General features: G+C 34.8%; 1 protein-coding gene across 20 annotated transcripts in view; it reads right to left on the bottom strand.

Annotated features, from left to right (window-relative positions):
* Positions 1–18,993, bottom strand: part of GAS2L3 (growth arrest specific 2 like 3) — a 51,209-nt gene that overhangs the window by 15,821 nt on the left and 16,395 nt on the right. For 10 of the 20 annotated variants that reach the window (XM_055096033.2, XM_055096031.2, XM_063593591.1 and 7 more), the window contains 5 exons: positions 17,162–17,282; positions 16,569–16,644; positions 14,096–14,143; positions 8,470–8,638; positions 7,257–7,372 (listed from right to left, as the gene is read on the bottom strand). In XM_055096033.2, coding sequence (XP_054952008.1) covers positions 7,257–7,372; positions 8,470–8,638; positions 14,096–14,113 — 303 coding nt within the window. In that variant the 5' untranslated portion in view covers positions 14,114–14,143; positions 16,569–16,644; positions 17,162–17,282. Of the gene's footprint in view, positions 1–7,256; positions 7,373–8,469; positions 8,639–14,095; positions 14,144–15,016; positions 15,462–16,568; positions 16,645–17,161; positions 17,283–18,993 lie in introns of those variants that run through there. The other 10 variants (XM_055096034.2, XM_063593592.1, XM_055096032.2 and 7 more) reach the window with 5 other exon arrangements.

The raw sequence follows: 18,993 nt of genomic DNA, 5'->3' as shown, positions 1-18,993 counted from the left end.
GGCCAGAGGGGAGGCCACTGCCCTGAAGGGTGAATCCCAGGCCTGGCAGCATTCACCACAAGCTGACTAAAGAGCCCTTGGGTTCTATTAGCAGTGGCCTGGCAGAAACCCACATGGGCCAGTGGTGGTAGTAGCCACAGGGAGAGGCTTCTCTGCCCAGAAAAAGAGGAAGAAAGAGTGGGAAGGATTTTGGCTTGTGGTCTGAGGGTTGGCTTCACTGCAGTAAAACAGAACATCAGGTAAATTTCTAAGGTTTAAGACTTCAGGCCGGGTGTAGCAGCTCAAGCCTGTAATCCCAGAACTTTGGGAGGCTGAGGCGGGCGGATCACGAGGTCAGGAGATCGAGACCACGGTGAAACCCCGTCTCTACTAAAAATACAAAAAAAATCAGCTGGGCACAGTGCCAGGCACCTGTAGTCCCAGCTACTAGGGAGGCTGAGGCAGAAGAATGGCGTGAACCCGGGAGGCGGAGCTTGCAGTGAGCTGAGATTGCGCCACTGCACTCCAGCCTGGGCGACAGAGCGAGACTCCATCTCAAAAAAAAAAAAAAAAGAAAGACTTCAATCTCACTCCCAGACAGCATCTCTGGACCCAACAGGGGCTGGGGGAACATGACTCTGAAGGGAGGGACACAAACCTGGCTAGATGTGCCACCTGCTGATAATAGAGCCCTAGAGCCTTGAGTGAACTTAGGTGGTAGGCAAGTGGTGGTTACAGCAGGTCTTGGGCGAGACCCAGTGCTGTGCTGGCTTCAGGTGTGAAACAGTGCAGTCTCAGTGGTGGTGGCCACAGGGGTACTTGTGTCCCCCCATCCCCAGATCCAGGAGGCCCAGCACAAAGGGAGATACTCCATTTGTTTGGGATAAAGTAAAGAAAAAAACCCACACGCACACACAAGAATCTCTACCTGGTAATGCAGAGAATTCTTCCAGACCTTATTCAAGATCACTAAGGTGGTACCTCTATAAGTCTGCGAGAACCATGGCATTATTGGGTTTGGGGCCCAAGTCCCTTTGAATATCTGAAAAGCCTTCCCAAGAACAATGGACACAACAAGTCCAGACTGCAAAGACTACAATAAATGCCTAACTCTTCAATGCCTAGACACTGGAACATTTACAAGCATCAAGACCATCCAGGAAAACACGACCTCACCAACGAGGTACCAGGGACCAATCCTGAAGAAACAGAGATATGTGACCTTTCAGACAGAGAATTTAAAATAGCTGTGTTTTGGAAACTCAAATAAATTCAAGATAACACAGAGAAAGAATACTATCAGACAAATTTAACAAAGAGACTGAAATTATTTAAAAGAATCAAGTAGAAATTCTAGAGTTGAGAAATGCAATTGACATACTGAAGAATGCATCAGGGTCTCTTAACAGCAGAACTGATCAAGCAGCAGAAAGAATTACTGAGCTTCAAGGAAGGACTACTTGAAAATACAGAGTAGAGAAAAGAAAAGATAAAAAACAACGAAGCATACCTAAAGGATCTAGAAAATAGCCTCAAAAGGGTAAACCTAAGAGTTATTGGCCTTAAAGGAGGCAGAGAGAGAGAGAGATGGGGATAGAAAGTTTATTCAAAGGGGTATTATCACAGAACTTCCCAAACCTAGAGAAAGATACCAATATTCAAGTACAAGAAGGTTATAAAACACTAGCAGATTTAACCCAAAGAACACTACCTCAAGACATTTAATAAACTCCCAAAGGTCAAGGATAAAGAAAGGATCCTAAAAGCAGCAAGAGAAAAGAAACAAATAATATACAATGGAGCTCCAGTATGTCTGGCAGCAAATTTTTCAGTGGAAACCTTACAGGCCAGGAGAGAGTGACATGGCATTTAAAGTGCTGAAGGAAAAAAACTTTTACCCTAGAATAGCATACCCAGTGAAAATATCCTTTAAGCATGAAGGAGAAATAAAGATTTTCCCAGACAACAAAAACTGAGGGATTTCATCCACACCAGACCATTCTACAAGAAATGCTAAAGTGAGTTCTTCAGTCTGAAAGAAAAGGATGTTAATGAGCAATAAGAATACTCTGGTTTCCCTTCAGATTGTATAAATCTTTTGACTTTTAATGAGCAATAAGAAATCATCTGAAGGTACAAAATTCACTGGTAATAGTACACAGGAAAACACAAAATACTATAACACTGTAATTATGGTATGTAAAATATTATATTAAAGAAGAAAGACTAAGCAATGAACCAATCAAAATTAATAACTACAACTTTTCAAGACATAGACAGTATAATAAGACATAAAGAAAAACAATCAAAATTAAAAAGCAAGGGGATAAAGTTAAAGTTTTTATTAGTTTTCTTTTTGCTATTAATAGTTCATTTGCTTACGTAATCAGTTTAAAATAATGGGTTATATTATTTGCAAGCCTCATGGTAACCTCAAATCAAAAAACATACAACAGATACCCAAAAAATAAAAAGTAAGAAATTAAAGCATACCACCAGAGAAAATCACCTTCACTAAAAGAAAGACAGGAAGGAAAGAAAGAAGGAGCCAACCAAAAAACAACAAAATGGCAGGAATAAGTCCTTATTTATCAATTATAACACTGAATGTAAATAGACTAAATTCTCCAATCAAAAAACACAGAGTAGCTGAATGGATGAAAAAGCAAGACCCAATTATCTGTTGCCTCCAAGAAACACTCTTCACCTATGAAGACACACATAGACTGAAAATATAGGAATGGAAAAAGATATTCCATGCCAATGGGAAACCGAAAAAGAACAGTAGTAGCTATATTTATATCAGACAAAATGAATTCTAAGACAAAACTCATAAGAAGAGACAAAGAAGGTCATTGTATAATGACAAAGAGGTCAATTCAGCAAGAGGATATAAAAATTGTAAATATATATGCACCCAATGCTAGAGCGCTCAGATAAATAAAGCAAATATTATTACAGCTAAAGAGAGAGAGAGACTCCAATACAGTAACAGCTGGAGACTTCAACACCCCACTTTCAGCATTGGTCAGATCTTCCAGACAGAAAATCAAAAAAGACACATCAGACTTAATCTTCACTATAGAACAAATGGACGAAATAAATATTTACAGAACATCTCATTCAGCAGCTGCTTTATTCTCCTCAGCAGATGGATCATTCTCAAGCATAGATCATATGTTAGGTCACAAAACAAGTCCTAAAACATTAAAAAAAAAAACCTGAAATAACATAAAGCATCTCCTCTGACCATAATGGAATAAAACTAGAAATCCATAACAAGAGTAATTTCAGAAACAATATAAACACATGGAAATTAAACAATATGCTTCTGAATGACCGACCAGTGGGTCAATGAGGAAATTAAGAAGAAAATTGAAAAATTTCTTGAAAAAAATAATAATGAAAACACAAATACCAAAACCTATGGGATACAGTGAAAGCAGTCTTAAGAGGGAAATTTATAGCTGTAAGTGTCCACATCAAAAAAGAAGAAAAACATAAAATAAATAACCTAACAATGCATCTTAAAGAACTAAAAAAGCAAGTGCAAATCAACTCAAAATTAGTACAAGAAAAGAAATAATGAAAATCAGAAGAAATAAATAAAATTGAAATGACAAAAACAGTACCAAAAGATAAACAAAACTTGAAGTTGGTTTTTTGAAAGGATAAATAAAATTGACAGACCTTAAGTCAGACTAAGAAAAAAAGAGAGAAGACCCAAATAAAATCAGAGATGAAAAAGGAGACATTACAACTGATACCACAGAAATTTAAAGGATCATACTGAGCAACTGTATGACAACAAAACCTGAACAGACCAATAACAAGTAACAAGATCAAAGCCGTAATAAAAAGCCTCCCAGTAAAGAAAAGCCTGGGACCCTAGGGCTTCACTGCTGAATTCTACCAAACATTTAAAGAACAATGTAGCAATCCTACTCAAACTATTCTGAAAAACAGAAGAGGAGGGATTACTTCCAAACTCATTCTATGAGGCCAGTATTATACCAAAACCAGACAAAGACATATCAAAAAATGAAGACAACAGACCAATATCTCTCATGAATGTTGATGCAAAAATCCTCAACAAAATACTAGCAAACTGAATTCAACAATACATTTAAAAGATTATTCATCATGACCAACTGGGATTTATCCCAGGGATGCAAAGATGTTTCAACATATGCAAATCAATCAGTGTGATACATCTTATCAACAGAATGAAGTATAAAAACCGTATATATCATTTCAACTAATGTTGAAAAAGCATTTGATAAAATTTAAATCCCTTTGTGATAAAAACCCTGAAGAAACTGGGTATAGAAGGAATACACCTCAGCATAATAAAAGCCATATGATGATAGACCTACAGCTAGTATCATACCAAATGGGGAAAAACTGAAAGCCTTTCCTCTAAGGTCTGGACCACAACAAGGATGCCCACTTTCATCACTGTTATTCAACACAGTTCTGGAAGTCCTAGCTAGAGTAATTAGACAAGAGAAAGAAAGATTTGGCATCCAAACTGGAAAGGAGGATGTTAAATATTCTTGTTTGCAGATGATACGATCTTATAGTTAGAAAAACCTAAAGACCCCACACTCAAAAAAAAAACAATTACAGCTGATAAACAAATTCAGTAAAGTTTCAGGACACAAAATCAACATACAAAAATCTGTAGCATTTTTGTGCCAACAATCTGAGAAGGAAATAAAAAGTAATCCCATTTACAGCAGTCACAAATAAAATTAAGTACCTAGGAATTAACTTAAGCTAAGAAGTGAAATATCTCTACAATAAACAAAACACTAATGAAAAATTGAAGAGGACACCAAAAAATGGAAAAATATTCCATGTGCATGGATTGGAAGAATCAATATTGTTAAAACGGCCATACTACTCAAAGCAATCTACAGATTCAATGCAATCCTTATCAAAATACCAATGATGTTTTTCATAGAAATGGAAAAAAGATCCTAAAATTTATACAGAATCACAAAAGACCGAGAATAGTCAAAAGCTATCCTGAACAAAAAGAACAAAATTGGAGGAATCACATTACCTGACTTCAACCAAAACAGTATGGTACTGGCATAAAAAGAGACACAGACCAATGGAACAGAAAAGAAAACCCAGAAATAAATCCAGATAACTACAGTGAACTCACTTACAACAAACATGCTAAGAACATAGATTGAAGAAAGGACAGGCTCTTCAATAAAATCTGCTGGGAAAACTGGGTATTCACATGCAGAAGAATGAAACTTGACCCCTATCTCTCACCATATATAAAAATGAAATAAAACTGGATTAAAGACTTAAATCTAAGACCTCATACTATGCAACTGCTACAAGAAAACATTGGGAAAACTCTCCAGGATATCGGTCTGGGCAAAAACTTCGTGAGTAATACCCCATAAGCAGAAGCAACCAAATCAAAAATAAATAGGATCATATCAAGTTAAAAAGCTTCTGCACAGTAAAGGAAACAACACCTTGAAGAGCAACCCAAAGAATGGGAGAAAATATTTGCAAACAATCCATCTGACAAGGGATTAATAAGTAGAATATATAAGGAGCTCAAACAACTCTGTAGGATAAAATCTAATAATCCAATTTAAAAATGGGCAAAAGATTTGAATAGACATTTCTCAAAAAGACACACAAATGGCAAACAGATATATGAAAAGGTGCTCAACATCACTGATCATCAGAGAAATGCAAATCAAAACTACAATGAGATATCTCATCCCAATTAAAATGGCTTTTATCCAAAAGACAAGCAATAACAAATGCTGGCAAAGATGTGGAGAAAAGGGAACCCTCATACACTGCTGGTGGTAATATAAATTATTACAGCCACTATGGAGAACAGTTTGGAGGTTCCTCAAAACACTAAAAATAGAGCTACCGTATGACCCAACAACCCACTGGGTATATACCCAACAGAAAGGAAATCAGTATATTAAAGAGACTATCTGCACTCCCATGTTTCCTGAAGCACTGTTCTCAATAACCAAGATTTGGAATCAACCTAAAAGTCCATCAGTAGATGACTAGGTAAAGAAAATGTGGCACATATATACAATGGAGTACCACTGAGCTACTAAAAAGACTGAGATCCTGTCATTTGCAACAACATGGATGGAACTGGAGGTCATTATGTTAAGTGAAATACATCAGGCACAGAAAGACAATCACCACATGTTCTCAATTATTTGTGGGTGCTAAAAATCAAAACAATTGAACTCACGGAGATAGTAGAAGGACGGTTAGCAGAGGCTGGGAAGGGTTGTGGCAGGTGGGGGGAAGTGGAGATGGTTAAGGGTGCAAAAAATATATAGTTAGAAAGAATTAATAAGACCTAGTATTTGATAGCACAACAGGGTGACTACAGTCAATAATAATTTAACTGTACATTTAAAAATAACTAAAAGAGTACAATTGGATGGCTTGTAACACAAAGAATAAATGCTTGAGGGAATGGATATCCTATTTTCCATGATGTGATTATTACTTATTGCATGCCTGTATCAAAATATCTCATGTACCCCATAAATATATACACCTAGTATGTACCCAAAAAATATTTTTTACAAGATATACTTTATTTTCAGTGATATATATATTATATATATATACACATATCATCCACTATCCCCCAGAATGATGATACTCCTTTATATTTCCACCAACTGTGTGTAAATTTCCAGACTCCAAACTCTTGAGAATACCTACATTTGATGAAAAGACAGGAAACCTTATCTACTTCAAATCATGACTTCAGGGTTAATGAATGAAAACTGTCTAAAAAATGTATTATTTATCCAATCAATATTTATAAAATTTACCACTAATGCAATATATGGAGAATATATAAAGAAGAAAATAATAATAATAGCAGCTGCTACTTGTGTGCCAGGAACCATCACAAGCTCTTTTCCCATTTAACCCTCACAACAATTCTACAAGGAAGTTATGTTAATGTTCTCAAGAAGAGCTGGATCTACTATGCATCAAGCACTATGTTAGACACCATCTATACATTCACCCATTTAATTTGATTGAACTCTCACAAATAAATCCTAAGGTAACTGTTAATCTCATTTTATGAAAGAGAACATTTTTCCAGATCTTGAAAAGGGTTAAGTAAATTATTCAACATCTCATAGCCAGTTGGCATGGAAGTTTACAACCTTCTAGAGATAAGAAGTGTACATAAATTAATATGTACCAAGACATAAAATCAATACTGTCGAACATTTACTTACCCCTGATTCTTCAGAGTTGCATGTTTTCACCATGTTTTGAAGAACATCAATCAGTTGACATAATAGTACTCCATTATCAAGTTCTTCCAATAATTTTTCTGCCTTAACTTTAATACCTAAAAACATATTTCAAAGTTAAGAATCTTCTAGAAACATAAAAACAATATGGTTAAAATTAATTAAATAGAATCAGATTACAGCAAAACACTAGAAAAATATCAGATCAGACTCTAAATACTTACTCTTAGAAGGTACAGTTAAAATAGCAAATAATGGCCAGTTAACTTAATGATACTGAAACAAAAATATCTGTAATGTAGAAGTACAGAAAAAATAAAGAAAACTGACATCGATTTTATTTCATTTAAAATGAAATAAATTCACTGCATATTAATATTCCTTGCACAAGAAAAACAGTCTCTATAAATAAGATGGACTTGGTTGCAATTTTAAAATTAAAGACAATACCATAACAAATACCCAGGGAATACTAACTTTTTACTTCTAGAATGTCTTCTTTAAAAACATTATTATTACATAATAAACTCTAAATATTATCCATCAAACTGATAATAGACAACTACAGTGGGTATTTGGTATTTAATTATCTTGGAAGGGCTGTATCTTTTAAGATATTCTTTTTCAGGAAAACTTTAGAATTCTACATAAAATTATTTAAAGTAAAATTTTTCTGGGGAGAAAGTTTAAAGCATTCATCATATTCTCTAATAGAGTAAAAAATACAATGCCATTCTCCAACCTGACATTTCTTCCTAGGTTTCATATGGCTCTATCCTTCAATGCCTCAAAAATTGTAATCATTTAACCTACAGTATATGTTTCACTCAAAGTTCATGGCTTATACAAGACTAAGGTGGGTCGAGGCGGGAGGAAATCAGTAAAAAAAAAAATTAGACCAATACAATTTTTAAAGATGATTTTAATATTAACAGTGAAAATGTTCATTATTCAAAGCTTACTGACCTCTTCGGTTAAATCGCAAATTTCCTACTATTCAAGACCCAAGGTTCAGGGTGAATCAGACTATTTCCCCAGCTGAAATGTAACCTGGGTGAGAGCAAGGGCACTGAATATTTCATTCACTGGAGTATCCCCAGCATCTGTAACAATCACTCCTTGACAAAGAGTAAGGCTCTCAATAAATGCATATTGAATAAGATAATACAATTTTGGGTATTGTTTCAAGCCTCACCTAATAAACCAGATAACCAGATTGACAGATCTTCTTGCATGGGCAACAAAGTGGCTTCATGCCTCACAGCTATCCACTCATCGTACTGACAAACATTAGCCAATCCTGGTCCGTGTCTGGGAGTCAGAGGACTCCGAGGACTTAGAGGCAGATCTTCTCCAAACCATACCTAAAGAAAAAAAAAATCAATCAACTGAATGAATAAAACCTTTGCTAAAAGTCATCATAATCCATATCAATATTTAAATGATGAAGCATAAATCATACATAATAGACACATATAAAAAGCTGCTGTAGCTCACAGCAAATATATAAATTAGAAGCAAAGTATTAGTCCTATTCTGTTGCCCAGGCTAGAGTGCAGTGATGCGATTATGGTTCACTGCAGCCTCGACTCCCAGGCTCAAGCAATCCTCCCACCTCAGCCTCCCGAGTAGCTGAGAGCACAGACACATGCCACCACACCCAGCTAAGTTTTTAATTTTATGTATTGCAGAGATGTGATCACCCTATGTTGCCCAGGCTGGTCTTGAACTCCTGGACTCAAGCGATCCTTCCGCCTCAGACTCCCAAAGTGCTGGGATTATAGGCATGAGCCACTGTGCCCAGCCAAGACATTTTCAATATTCAGTACTGTGGTCAATGTAAGAAAACCCCTAATTAATGAATGGATTCTACTATTGAGCCAAGAGGGTAGAATTCAACAAATAATATTTTTCCTTCACTTGTTAGCTGAGTAAGTTTAACAAGTTACTTGACCAGAGTCTTAACATCCTAGCTGTAAGATGGGTTAGTGATTCCTGCCTTATAAAATACATGTTTGTAGCATCTGGCATTGGGCCTAGCAGATAGCAGAGACTCAATAAACATTTGTTGAATGAATGAATAAATGAATGAATGAAGCATAAATGGCATTTTGTAAACTTCAAATCATAATAACAGTGTCATCTTTAAAAAAATTTATAAGTACTTTAGTTTAAAACAAGTGGGTGGCAAACTATAGTCCATGGGGCAAATCTTGTCTCACCTATTTTGTAAGCCCAGAAGCTAAGAATAGTTTGTACATTTTAAAATGGTTGTTATATAAGTAACTGCATAGTATCTCAATTTTGCCTACTGGTCCACAAAGCATGAAATACTACCTGAACAACTGAGAGTTTAGAATAAAAACTGACACTCTATAAATTTTATAATTTTATAGATGTTATAATCGACACTTGCAAAATTTTGAAATATGATTATTCTTTAATGTAAGATTATTCATAGAAAAGGCTGTATCAATTCTTCAGATGGTAAAAGAAGTAATCATGTCATTATGAAGTCACTTTTTAAAACAGATATAAATATCTCTTGTCCTTCTCCTTACTGAACAACTTAGAAAGGAATATTAGAGCCTAAGAGAAACGCATAGGAGATTCCAAGAGTGGGGTGGCTTGGAATGGAGAGTCAGAGCATGAGTGAGGTGAGTGGGCATCCGGGTATGGGGACAGCCCTGTGCAAGATGTCAGACCCTGAGTAGGATAAAGAGGGCATCTAACAGGTGCAAAGGGGGAACGTCCCAATACAGAGTGTCAGAGTCCAAGTGAGCTGAGCATCTACCCAGGGTGTGGGTGGCAGCAACAATAAAAGAATGGTAACACACATGAGGATTTATCAAATGGGAGCCAATCTTCTCACTGAAGACAGGTACAAATATGGAATGAGAGAAGTAAGAATGAATCCTTTGGTGTTGAATTCAAATATCTCTTATCTGAAAGTAAAGAAACGCTCAAAGAATGCCAAAAGGACACATAAGCCAGCATGAAGGGACTTCTACTGGCTGAACTGGGGGCAATTTGAGCATTGAGATAAATGATAGAAATGGATTATACCACACTGAATAAAATAGGAAACTATGAGTTAACACAGATATAAATGAATACACTGAAATTTTGACAAGAATGGGATTTTTACATAGTTTCAAAGTACCTGCATAAAAAATACTACAAAGGGAAAAGGAGTAATTTTACAGTTCAGAAACCTGACAGACAGCATCGGAACCAAATAATGGAGGTGAACTCTATCAATAATGGGACAAATCAAAATCATATGCTACCTGATAGGAGGCAATGATAAAAATTCCTGCCCAAGATGCATAACCTGAGTTTAGTCATGAAAAAACATCAAGCAAATCCAAATTGAGGGACATTCTACAAAATAAGTGGTCGGGAATATTCAAAAGTATCAAGGTAATTAAAGACAAGCAAAGACTGAGATACTGTTCCAGCCTAATAACTGAAGAGACATGAAAACTAAATGCAACACATAATTCTGAGCTGGTTATTATTGAGACAACTGGCAACACTTGAAAGTGGCCTGCGTATTAAATGGTAGTACAGCAGCAGCATTAATATCCTGATTCTGACTATTTCATTGTGGTTGTGTAGGAAGATGTCCTTGTTTTTGAGAAATACACACTAAAATATTCAGAGGTAATAGTGCATTAGAGTCGCCACTTCCTCTCAAATGGCTCAGGCAAACAAATTTCTTTGTACTACACTTAACTACTCTGTAGTCTGTGATGGCTTAAAAAAAATTTTTTTTTTAAAAACCAAACTTTTAAAAAAGAACTGTAAGTAAAAGGAATACCAAGTGAATCTAGTCCTTTCTTGATTTTTAAATATAGACCATTTTCCTCTTAAAATATACTAAGCTTATTGAGGTTAATTTGAGGCAAGTCTTACTATACCAGATCAAAAGCTATAGCAATGCCATAGGTAATACAACAAACTGGTGGCGGGGAGTGGGGGAAACTACTTCCAATCTCCCATGATGAGAAATAAACAAGTTTTTTTTTTGTTTTTAACCCCAAGGCAAACAAAGAAAATGAATACACTCAAGAGGCATGCAGGGGTAGGGAAATCTAATAAAAAATAAAAAATAAAATAAAAGTAAATTAAAAAACCCCATCAAAGACAAAAAAGAAATGTAAGTTATTTAAGGGACATTTACTTCAGGAATTAAGGTAGGGATTGGGAAATGAATTCCTAAATATATGAGGATCCTATGAATAGGAAAATGATGTTATTTATTTCCCTGAATTCTCTTAAAATTATTTCCAAGGAAGTACAGTAACGCTTTACTAATTCTTCCCTTTATAAGCATATCTTATTTCTATTATAATCCTGAGACTCAGTGTAATGCTTACCACATAGTATTCAAACATATTTGTTCAATAATTGAGGAATAGATATTAGCAAATGACTCTTTGTACCATCAAAATCAAAATGTATCTTACAATCAATTGTATTTGACAGTCAATGGAATATGTTATTTGTCCATTAACCATCTGGTTGAGCTGAAAAAAAGCAGAGCAGATGTAAATGTTTGTCAAGGAAAGAAGGGCATAAATTAAGAGGGTGGTTTTTTTAAAATCATGTATGAAAATGGAGATGCTAACATTTTTTAAAAAGTCATTTTTACTTCTTGTCACATTAGAGAGAAGAGTACATGTTGGATTTTCCTATTATTGCAAGCAGACGACTTTAGTAATAACCTGGGCTAGTCAGTAGAAATTAGTATTAAAAGTCAGATATTAACAAAAACTGCATGTATGAAGATTGTTCTCAAACATGCTGAAAGCTGTCATATTGTCATTAAGAGATATTTAATTCATGGGTACTCTACAGATTAACTTAGGTACTTGCACTTGCTTACATTTAGGCAAAATTTTATGCCTATATACAAATGGGCCTTTTCACAGAGAGTGACTTCATAGCCTTTGTCAGATTTTCAAATGGGACTATGACCCCAGAAAGGTTAAGAACTATTGTCCATTGGCTTTTATACTATATGTTTATTTATTAATCAGAATGAAGGACACAGATGAATGGCAAGAAATATCTTGAAGTATTAAATTAGTAAGACATCAATTAATAACAGCTATTCACTGGATGTCTCCTCTCTGCAAGGCACTTAATAACCAAGTAACTGTCTAATATAATTGGCAGAGAAAGAGGTGGAAATCCTGGGAAGTCCTCACATGCAGCAGCAAAAACCTCCATGAGACATGTGAAGGGAGGATAGTCTTGGAAAAAAAAATCAATAAAGACAGATCTTGGAATCTGGATCAGAGAAGATTTTATGAAATCATTAGACAAACTATGAAAGAATCTACCATGTTAAGAAAATATAAATGGCCATTAGTGTAGAAATAAGAAAAAACATGGGCAATGTGGCAACAATAGAAAACACTCTATAAGGAATCAAGAAAATATAATTGATAAGAAACTATGACATTCCTGAGACTGGATAAAAAGAGGATGAATAGAAGTAATCAGGTCAAAAATGATTTTGAGTAATAACAGAGTTCTAAGCATATGCAAGTGGATGTGAGAGGACCCAAAGGGGAAGAATAAGACCTTCTGGGAGACAGTCATGGACTCCCCAGTCCCAAAAGGAAAAGTATGATGGAACTGTATTTAGTAGAGTAGGAGATTACAGCTGCAGAGTATGGGAAGGTGGACAACAGGGTCACATGCAGGGCTGTTCTTAACCATTTGATAAATTCTCTTCTCTAGGCTGTCATCCACTGTTAAATTGATACGGGAAAGGAAAGGAAAGAAGAGAAGAAGGAGGAGGGGAAGGAAAGACTGACTTTTATGACACAGGTACTATCTCTAGGTTTATATCTGGAAAATTTTATCATATCAAGGATACAACCAAACTTCTGACGTGCTTACAGGCAATATATATTCTAGCAGTCCATTTGCACATGTTATCTCATTGATTCCTCAAAACTACCCTCAAGTTAATCACTATTATCCTCATCATAGAGGTAAGGAAGCAGAGACTCAGAAGTAAGATAACTTGCCAGAATCTCGGAATCAAAGGGGCAGAACTAGGATCAGAACTGAAATCTAATTGATGCAAGTTTTTACTTCCCAAGGCAAATTTTATTATCAGTTGCTTGCTTCTTTCCAGGCAGACCTTCAATGTGACTTTTATTTTTAAGTTAATATTCAATCATGTGCTTTTTATACAAAAGAAAGAAAACTTAAAAAATAAGAATAATATAGCAAACACCAACCCTGGAAATCATTCAGATATAAGGCTATTCTGATTGTCTCATTATACCCAGCTTGCACCCCTCCACAAAAAAAAAACAAAAACCCACTCTTTAAAATTGTAATGGCCAGTCATATACAGGCATTTATAGAGCACATGAACAACTATCTGAAATTTAAAAACATATATTTGTTTTCACTGAAAGCTCTTTTAACTGTAAATACATACTAAATTGTAATGAGGGGAAAACCACAAAATATTCCACCTCTTTTCCCACAGTGGTATAAATAAGACAGACCTACCAACCCTAAGGTATTTTTACACTTGATCTTAGCCAAAAGGCTGAGAAGAGATAACCCTAAGGTATTTTTGAATTTTACAAATATTCAGTATAAACAAAAGCTTAGAACTGAACGTTTTTGAGAACTAGAAAGTCAAAATATAGTATGTGTTATTAAAATGTGATGCTTAAAAAAACTAGCACAATAAGAACACTGTGATAATTTTATCTTTGCTAATTATTACAGTTCAATTATATTAATCTCATAATTTAAATATTGTTTCCAAGAAAAAAACTTACTTGAATTGCAGGCTGCATAGTCACCTATATTGAAATGAAATTTCTTTTCTGAAAAAAGAACAAAATATTAACATACAGTTAACAGTGGCAGTTTTGCTACTCCCCCAAACCCCCAAATTACAAGATTTAGGAATGTGTTTACTCGACTGCAAACGCAAAACTTTTTCTTCTAGTTAGAAAAGTCTGAGTATAAGAAAATTCATATCACTCCTTTTTACTTCATAAAGGACTACTCATTTGAAAAAGGAAAACCTGAAACAGACTTTAATATAATATGTATTTTCTGGCATTAGCATCAAAGTAATTCTTGAACCATCTGGACAGTTTTGAAAAAAAATCAACAAAACTTAGCTCATATAAAAGTCTCCCAGAATTTTATTTTCCCCTGTGAATATAATGTAAATATAAATATTACAACAACTGATATTGAAAGTCAAGTATCTTTTATCTGACTGTCATCAAAGTCCTAACAGGTCATATGCACTTTGCATAAATTCACAAACTTGACTATAAGCTTATTCTGCTAATAAAGATAAACATCAATTTTAACTGTGAACCAAAATGCTCAATGCCTCCCCATAATAATTTTCCAAAGACAAAAAAGAAACAGCAATTTTAGCTCCAAAGTAGTATTCTTGAAATCTACATGGAAAAAAATACTTTAATTCATTGAATTAGGTAAATGCAATTCTTTCCTATATTTTCAAAGGGATAAAAGTGAAGAGTTTAAAAACATTCAACAGTATAGACTATAAAAACCTAGGATTTTTTATTGCTCATAGCAGCATAATAAGCTAGTCTAGTTTTATTATAAACCATCTTTAAAATATTTTAAGAAAAAATATATAATAATTACAAAGCTATAATGCTATTACTTTCCAAGAAAAAGTTATTTTTTCCTCTAAGTTATATCAGACATACCTCATGCACAGTGTCAACTATACATACCACTTTCCTTTCAGGAACATTTCTTCTAGTACCAAAGTTGAACCTGAGCTAAACCATACTGAAAAGCCTAATATTATAACACATTTTCTTTGCAGGAAGGCAAAAGACAATAGAATGTCCTTTTTGATGTCATTTTCCCTTCTCTCCACCACAGCAAAAGGCCAAAGTACAAGTGAGCATTCCTAATGAGCTTGTTATGCTTCCCACGAGCTAATTCAGTGGGGAATACATTTTCCTTTAGCATAAATAACCCTTTGTCCGCAACAAAGATCCACTTCTCGGAAGTAAGAAGCTTCCAAGACCATTTTTTAAAAATGCAGCAAAGAAGCTGCTCCTATTAAAATGGAGTTCCACATAATCAGACAAGAGCTTTAACAGTTGGAGCTGCCAGCCCAAAACAAAAGAAAGCCTAAATTATAAGGCGTGTGCAAATCAAGAACAGTGACACATTCACAAAGAAGCTATCACAAGAATGTTTAGTCACTGCACTTTTTATGGAAAATTCAACAAAATTAGTTTTATGAAAGAAATAAAGAATTTATGCACAATATTTGGTCACTTGAACTTTAGCAAGAGTCTTCACATACATTTTTAAAATCATCCTTCTTGCATAACAGAAAAAACTACTTTTAAGATGACAAAAATATAACCATCTGGATTAACTTTAAAAAACAAATTCTTTAAAAAATAGTATGCAGAGAAGTTATTATGTATCTTCATACATGAAAAGCTATAATATACATGAGCATGTGCTTTTCATTGATGAGATTTTATCAGTCAATCATCAATTAAGTAATGAGTACTCACTATATAACAGATACTAAGAGCCAGTCTTTGGTATTTTCTAGTCATTCACTATCATCTTTCCAAGATATTTTTGTGTCTCAGGCATTTATTCCCAAGAGTAGCTTTTTAGCCCCATTCCTCGATACGTATCACAATCACATTTCTTGCTTCTCCTTCATTTTATTACCTATTTTCCTCTTTTCTATCATTCCCTAAAAATCTCTATTTGTTTCATATAAATCAGTTACACTGAACCAGTAACATTTAATTATGCATCTTAATTAGCAACATATTGTCCCTATTTTTTGTTTTTGTCTTTCTGTCTTTTTGAAGAAGTCTATTTCAATTCTTTGCCAACTTGAGGAAGTCTTTTCCCTTAGATTTCGCGAGGGTGAGGGAAGACCTCTCACGTAATCAAGTCTAAACTCCACTCTAAACCTGTTGGGAATCTTTCACAAGACACTCTTATGCATAGATCATACAAAGTTAGGAATACTATACTTAACTTTTAAAATCCGAGGAAAATGTTGGAAACACAGAATGTGCTCATCCACCTGAAATTTGACCAGAATTTGAGCCCAACCCACTCATCTTTAAAAATTTTTAAAAAGTCATGAGGTACTCAAGATTATTTGCATTAAGGCTCTTCATTCTAATTTGACTTCATACCATAATGGGATTAAAAACACCAACTACTGAACCGATCCTTCGTCCCAAAAATACAGGATCTGAAACTTACACATTTTCAATCCTTTCTCAAGTTATATGGTATGATGGGGAGAATTCAAAATGTCATGGCTCCATCTGTTACAAATCTGAAGTCAACCAGGAAGAGTAGCAAACAAAAAAAAGCAAAGAAATAAGGTAAGTTTCTTCAGGAAAAAGAATAACATTAATTGCCATTGTGCCACCCATCCACTCAGCCCTCAGCCACCAGATTATCGCCAAGATACACAAGCTGCAAGGATAGGATCAAGTTGAGATCGCGGTTACTACTGAGGAAGAGAGAGGAAAATGACCCTGGGGAGGAATGCACAAGGGCCTTTCAACTGTACCAGTAAGATTTTATTTCAAGATAAGCGGTAAGAACAAAGGTGTTATTATACTAGTCTGTATGCCTTTCTGTATGTCAAAATATTTCATCCTTTTTTAATGCTTCATTTAGAAAAATAGTTGAAGAAAACATCCTTTCTGATTTACTCAGAAAAAAAGTTTCTTAGCTTTAAAATTTTGAGTTAAATGTTTCCTAACTGCCTAATAAAGAAAATAGAAATACTATATCTATACCAATCATATTTCATGTATTTCTTAATGTGTACTAAAATAACTCACCATAAAGACAGCAATGGGGTAGTAGAAGGTATTGAACACATATGATTTGAATTACAGCTCCAGAAAATACTGGCTATATGACTTTGGAGTAGTTAACTTCTCTGAGCCTCAGTGTTCTGATCTGTAAAATGAAATATGACCATTTCCTTCTTATGGCTGCTATAAAAAATTAAATGAGACGATACCTATAAAGTACCAGATACACAGTTAGCACTTAACAAATGAATTATGAATATGGTGATGAGACATAATTGTAGTTCATTTGATATAATTTATCCAATTAAAGAGATAAGAAAACAAAGCTAGTAATACTCAGATATCATTAGGCATAATTTGGAAAGCTGCTTTTACTAACACAAAAATAAAGATAGTTATAAATGAGAGTAAAAGCTTTAAAATACCCACATCATAATTGGCAGGACACTCAGATAAAAATTTGTGACTGACAACTCACTTTGCTAGAATAAATATTTAGGAATTTATTTAACATAGTCCCTTCATTCCCTTCAACCTGTCTCCTCAATGTCCTCTCTAAAAGTTATACTTATTTCTGGGGCTATTTAACTGTTTGCGCTGTGATCTTTTTTCATGTGGTATACGCTTATTTATTTATTCACCTCCTTTACTGAACTGGACGCCATAGGCAAGAGACACAGTGATGAATATAAAAGACATGTTTCTGCCCTTATGGAGTTAATATACCAGTTGAGAAGACTGAAAATAGCAAATACCTAAATGAATACATAATTTTATTTTTTACTTTTATTTTTTATTTTTCTATAAGTTATTGGAGTACAGGTGGTATTTGGTTACATGAGTAAGTTTTTTAGTGGTGATTTGTGAGATTTTGGTGCATGCATCACCCGAGCAGTATACACTGCACCATATTTGTAGTCTTCTATCCCTTGCCCCCCTCCCACTCTTCCCCCCAAGTCCCCAAAGTCCATTGCATCATTCTTATGCATTTGTGTCCTCATAGCATAGTTCCCACCTATCAGTGAGAACACACAATGTCTGGTTTTCCATTCCTGAGTTACTTCACTTAGAATAATAGTCTTCAATCTCATCCAGGTCACTGCAAATGCTGTTAATTCATTCCTTTTTACGGCTGCATAATATTCCATCATATATTATCTATATGGTGGGGGGGAGCGCACACACAGTTTCTGTACTCATTTATTCATGGGTATTTGGGTTGTTTCCATGATTTTGCAATTGTGAATCTTGCTGCCATAAACATGCATGTGCAAGTATCTTTTTCGAATGACTTCTTTTCCTCTGGGTAGATACCCAGTAGTGGGATTGCTGGATCAAAAGGTAGTTCTACTTTTAGTTCTTTAAGGAATCTCCACACTGTTTTCCACAGCATCTGTACTAGTTTCCATTTCCACCAGCAGTGTAGAAGTGTTCCTTATTCACCGCATCCATGCCAACATCTATTGTTTTTTGATTTTTTGATTATGGCTATTCTTGCAATAGTGAGGTGGTATCACATTGTGGTTTTCATTTGCATTTCCCTGATCATTAGTGATACTGAGCATTTTTTCTTATTTTTATTGGCCATTTGTATATCTTCTTTTGAGAACTGTCTATTCATGTCCTTAGCCCAGTTTTTGATGAGATTGTTTGGGTTTTTCTTACTGATTTGTCTGAGTTTGTTGTAGATTCTGGATATTAGTCCTTTGTCAGATGTATAGCTTATGAAAATTTTCTCCCACTCTGTGGGTTGTCTGTTTACTCTGCTGACTGTTCCTTTTGCTATACAAACTAAAAGCTCCTTAGTTTAATTAGGTTACAGCTATTTATCTTTGTTTTACTGCATTTGCTTTTGG

Source organism: Pan paniscus, chromosome 10, assembly GCF_029289425.2.
Source record: "Pan paniscus chromosome 10, NHGRI_mPanPan1-v2.0_pri, whole genome shotgun sequence".
Classification (NCBI taxonomy): Eukaryota; Metazoa; Chordata; class Mammalia; order Primates; family Hominidae; genus Pan; species Pan paniscus.
This window is presented reverse-complemented; position numbering and strand designations above follow the sequence as displayed.